The sequence below is a fragment of the Temnothorax nylanderi genome, unplaced genomic scaffold (assembly GCF_030848795.1).
Source record: "Temnothorax nylanderi isolate EJ_2023f unplaced genomic scaffold, tnyl_v1.0 TNYL_tig1040_pilon, whole genome shotgun sequence".
NCBI classification, from domain to species: Eukaryota; Metazoa; Arthropoda; class Insecta; order Hymenoptera; family Formicidae; genus Temnothorax; species Temnothorax nylanderi.
Genome location: NW_027250102.1, coordinates 347 through 6,271, shown reverse-complemented (window position 1 = coordinate 6,271; position 5,925 = coordinate 347). Strand labels below are relative to the sequence as shown.

Genomic DNA, 5,925 nt, shown 5'->3' with positions numbered 1-5,925 from the left:
CGCATACGCTTTGCAAGTTGTTGCAGTTGTACGTTGGTGGTTACACCGTTCGAAATTTTTAGCGTTTCCTTGACTTTTTTTTTACTCGAGACTCCATGCCCGCATTTGTATGGAACAAGATAAAGTCCGTGACCTTCCTTGGCGCGATTGTGACATTTCAGTTCTTCCAGCTGACGTCGCGCGGCTTTGTTATCGTTCACGGCCTTTGCGACTCCCGCCGCTCCGCCGACCAACGAACCGAGAATCCCCAACAACGGTAGAATCGGCAAGATACCACCGTATTTCGCTACCGGAAATATCCGTTTTTTCGGATCCGCTCTCTTCTTCTTCGTCTTCGTCTTCGTCTTCATTTTCAAATTCCGAGCTTCCGCTTAGCCTTCATGGCCACCAAGACGGCTGTAGCTGTAGCTCTCTCGCAGAGAGTCGAGTCTTTCGCGATGACACGTCCTAGCGAGTATCTTGGGTAATTATGCATAATACATTCTCTCCGATGATCTTGACCTTGACATATGTTGTCAAAGTCACCCTCCTGAGTGACCTTCAGAAGTTTTTAGCCGGCGGTTGTTTTTTATTAAAAAGTTATTAACAAAAAAAGTTTGAAAAATATAGCAATTATTTTAAGTACTGACAATGAGAGGCATAAACAACTAATATTACGTTTTTTTGTTAAAGCAGAGAATACTTTATTTTGCGAGAAAGTCGCTGCTTTACCAAAACACAACATTTAAAGCAGTAAATTGTTGATAAATTGAAGTCTTTTTGTTAAAGCAGAGAATACTTGATTTCGCGAAAAAGTCGCTGCTTTACCAAAACACAACATTTAAAGCAGTAAATTGTTGATAAATATTAGTCTTTTTGTTAAAGCAGAGAATACTTTATTTCGCGAAAAAGTCGCTGCTTTACCAAAACACAACATTTAAAGCAGTAAATTGTTGATAAATTGTACATTAAATATATGTGAGTATTGGAAGGCATAAATGACTAATATATATGTCGAAATAGTTCACGCATATACTTTCCACGCGAGACGAGTTGTCACATGGGTTCGTGGCGCGCTTTACAAGCTCGTTTAAGTAGAGGTGGTATTAAAGAAGATAAAGTCGATCATCTGTGTGAATATTTGTAGCGATATACAATAAACGAGCTTGTAAAGCGCGCCACGAACCCATGTGACAACTCGTCTCGCGTGAAAAGTGTATGCGTGAACTATTTCGACATATATATTAGTCATTTATGCCTTCCAATACTCAAAATAGCTGCTATATTTTTCAAACTTTTTTTGTTTATAACTTTTTAATAAACAATGACCGCCGGCTAAAACCTTCTGAAGGTCACTCAGGAGGGTGACCTTGACAACATATGTCAAGGTCATCGGAGAAGATGTCCCTTTTATGCATAATTACCGTATCTTGTCCGCCACGTGTCTCTCGGTGAGATTGTTGCTCCGAGAATAAGTTATGTCGTGTTCGCGACACGCTGCGTCCAATGGATTAATATCTTGATCGCCTCTTGCTAATCGTTTTTTTTAAATGAGTGCCCGGACCACAAAACTGATAGCCAGGGATATGCAATTTGATCGGAAGTGCGTTTATAGCGCGATTTAATAAGCCTTTGCCTATTTTCGTTGGCATTCGCCACAGTTCTTTATCAATGGTGCGGGACCGTCGATGTGCGATCGTTGCCACGGTTGATTATAATGTTCGTAACAGCGACGATAGGTCTGAACTTCCGAATCTATCTTTATATGTTCCGGAAGCTTGTTCCACACGTAGTGGACGTGATCACCACACATTCGCAGCAGAACAGGTTTCGGCACAAATTGCAGCTGTTCGGCGCTCAAATCGCGAATATCGGAAGGTCTCGGTAGCAGGACAAACATCTTTGTTACTGAGCGATTCGCGGTTCCGCGCACCAATAAATAAGCGTTTGGTCGGAAACTCCAGTCGACAGTTTGAAAAAAATGAGATTCGTGCGACAGCTGTTGGCGATTCGCGTGATGAATTGCGACAACAGATTACGGTCGATGGGAGGCAACGCGGAGAAGCGCAGGCACGGTACAATGCTACCGACTACTATACGCGCGATCATTTGCGGCCCCTCGAATTGCGGTAAAATCAACGTTCTGATAAGCTTGCTGGAAAGTACGCACGGTGTAAGTTTCGAGAACGTGTACTCGAAATCGTTGCAGCAACCGAAATATCGATACTTGGAGAATGTATTAACGTCCATAGAAGAGATTGGCTACTTTACGTTTTTTAACAACAGTGACGTCATTCCGCCGAGCAATGCGCGTCCAAACACAATCTTCGTCTTCGATGACGTGGCGTGCGATAAGCAAGATGCTGCTGTGAGAGAGTACTTCTCAATGGGCAGGCACTCGAGCGTCGACTGCTTCTATCTCTGTCAGATGTACGCGAGAACACCTAAACATCTGATACGCGACAACGCGAACCTAATGATCCTGTTCAAACAAGATTGTACCAATCTGAAACACGTGTACAACGATCACGTAAATACCGACATGTTGTACGATGAATTTTGCACGTTGTGCCACGATTGTTGGCAACGCAAGTACGGATTCGTAGTGATAGACAAGGACAGCGCGCTTTCGAACGGCCAATACAGAAAAGAATTTAACGTGTTCGCGATACCGCAAAAGCGATCAGTCGTTGTCGATACCTCGTCAGGTTAAAACGTGAGATTAACACTCTGCTTTTTTTCCGCGATGGCCACAATCGACAGGAGCGAAAATATTCGCGAGCGCGAGAAGATCGTGAAGGAGATTGTGAAAACGAGTGATTCGATTCGTAAGAAACTTCGCGCTTTGAAGACCGGTAAGATCGTGAAGGACATTGAGTTGGACACACACTTTAAGCCTCTCATCGGACCGCTGCAAAAGATCGCAGACAACTCGATCTCGGTGAAGAAAGAGAAGTCGGACAGCGTCGCTGACGCGGGGATCGAAACGTTACTCTTTCAGCAGCGCGAGAAGGAGAAGGAGGAAGAGGAGGATGCGACGCCGAGAAAGAGGAAGCGATCAGACTCCTGGTTGGATCTCTCATCGACACCGCGTAAATCTAATCAATCGAAACGATCGAAACCTTCACTGGATGTACTACCGATAACTTCCACACCGTCCGCGACGGTGAAAACCGTGCAACATACAATTCCCGAATCACTCGCAAACGTGGATTTTTTCGAAACGGATGACTCGCTTGCGACGTCCATTCAAAAGCAGTTGCAAACGTCGGAGGGTTGAGAAACGTTTCTACAAACGTTGCATGATCACTTGGGTTCACTGGGTCAAAAGTACATCGGGGCTTTTTTGAGCGCCGATTCAAAGATAAACACCGTGTCTGGCGTTTATCTCGGCAAGGATGGAATAATGCTCGGTAACAAACGTTTTAGCGTGGACAACGCGGATAACATAATTATCGACGATGTACATCGGTACACCCGGTATTTACGTGTTAATCTTCATGAGAATACCCGATGAAGACATCTACACGGAGGACGACAAGCAAAAGTACAAGAGCCTGTTATTGGCGACAAACGTTCATAAATCTAAGCACGATGCGCACCGACGAGTACTGGCCAACAAGAGATACAAGTATAAACATGTAATCGCACCGTTGATATCGATCGAATCCAAGAAGAAAAAATCTGGAAAGGGATTATGCATGCCTCGCGTAATGACGCTAACCGACAATAAGATCGACTACGTGCACTGGGACAACCCCAACGAGCTGATGGATCGTCTCCGATTGCTCGACACTTCGCGCCAAGCGGGTCACAACGGTCACGACAACGAGATCCTATCGATCATCGAGGAACTTCGCGAGGCTGGGCTTATTATAAATTAAACCATGCGTCGGCGAACCATTTAATCAGCATTGAAATGCCGATCAACAATTTTGGCATATCGCTCGGACGAGGCGAGACGCAACCGAACTATCAGTGCAGTGGATTAGTCAGAAATTACGTGCGGGATAACGCTCTTTGTATGGTTGCCACCAATTTTGACGCAAAGTCGCGCAAGATTTGACGCGTGGCGCAACCGGAAGCTGATGATGACGCGGTTAACAAACTATACGTGGATCAGTGCTTTAAAATGTTGAGCAATCAACAGAAAGAGTCAGACGAGAAGCTGACTGCGTTCGAGAAGGATCTGCAAGCGTTACGGATTGCGATACACGAGCTCGGCATTTGACTACCGCGGAGTCAGAAACGAACAACAACAACAATGGATAGCAACAAACGGAACGGCTATGAACGGTTAACGGACGGCGACGAAACAGCTATGAACAGCTGGCGAATGGCTATGAACGGCTAGCGAATAGCTATAAACGGCTAGCGAACAAAGAACGGCCAGCAGACAAAGAACGGCTATTGAAGGACAATGAACGGAAATAAACGGCTATTGAAAGGTTAAAAAAGTTTGAGATATAAATCATAATATAATTTCATTGCGTATATTATTACGCGCCGCTAAAAACATGACATTCGATGGACGTGAAAATATCGAGAAACAACGACTCGTCGAAGAACTGCATGCTCCGGCGAGAAGAAATTTTTCACGAAGACACGTCATAGTTCGGGGATACGACGACCTGTGGCAGGCTGACATTGTCGAGATGTGTCCGTACTCGCGTTTCAACAAAGGTTACTATTATATACTCACCGTCATCGATGTACTGAGCAAGTACGCGTGGGCTGTACCGTTCAAGAGTAAAGGTGGAAGCGAGGCTGAAGTTATCGCTAAGGTAATTCGAGAGAGCGAGAGATGTCCGAAAAACTTACAAACCGATATGGGGAAGGAATTTTACAACAGTAAATTGAACAACACCGACGTGTAACGTCTCGTGAGGAAACACAGCATCAATCATTATTCCACATATTCGGTGTTGAAGGCGTCGGTCCTCGAGCGATTCAATCGCACGTTAAAGATTAACATGTGGAAGATGTTACGTTCAATGGAACTTACAAGTGGATCGACGAGCTACCGCGTCTCGTCGCGAAGTACAATGCGCGCAAGCATCGAACGATCGGCATGCGACCCGTCGACGTTACTCCTGCAATCGCTAAAAGACTCTTAACCACGATGTACAGCGCGATCAACATCGCAGGTTTGGCAAAGTTCAAAGTAGGCGATCAGGTACGCGTTAGCAAGCACAAGACAGTCTTCGAGAAGGGTTACACGCCAAATTGGAGCACCGAGGTGTTTAAGTGCAACGTTAAAGTGCAACGTACTAATCCGTAACCTATCTACTGGAGGACTATCGCGGAAAATCTATCGCTGGAGCGTTCTACAAGCACGAGTTGCATCGCGCGACTTAGCCGGACACGTATCTCGTGGAGAAAGTACTGCGCAGGAGGGATGACGAGGTCTACGTGAAATGGCTGGGATTCGATGGATCACACAATTCATGGATACACAAGGACAATGTGATTTAATTCACACACACACAAACTGCATTTATTTTTTTTAACATATGGGGCGTTCCACGCCAAATCGGACACCATTGGGCTTTTGCATCTCCGATTTTTTTGAAAATGTTTTATGTTATAGTATTAGTTGAAAGAGGCCTCCATGATTTTTTTCAAATTTATTGTCAAAACGTTTTCAAAATATCGATTTTTGAAAAATTACGTTACTTTTTTTTTAAACGCCCATAACTTTACGAAAAATGGGCCAAATGGGACGTTTTTTTTTTTTTCAAAATGTTCGTATTTAAACATACTTTTGATAAAAAATATTAAAAAAAATTTTCAAACTGTATTTCTATAAGATTTTCAAATTTTTAACACAAATGTTGATTTACAAAAAAACACGTACTGATCGATTTTCTTCAAAATTTTTTGTAAAAAACTATCATCGATTCCACAAATTTTAAGCCTAAATTCATAATGGGATAATGACGGGAT

General features: G+C 43.8%; 1 protein-coding gene across 1 annotated transcript; it reads left to right on the top strand.

The window, feature by feature from the left end:
• The first annotated feature begins 4,496 nt into the window (after window positions 1-4,496).
• On the top strand, window positions 4,497-5,260 carry LOC139786454 (uncharacterized). Its single transcript, XM_071725616.1, has 2 exons — window positions 4,497-4,763; window positions 4,988-5,260. Exons 1-2 carry the CDS (start codon window positions 4,497-4,499, stop codon window positions 5,258-5,260), a joined length of 540 nt encoding a protein of 179 aa, XP_071581717.1.
• Window positions 5,261-5,925: the final 665 nt, after the last annotated feature.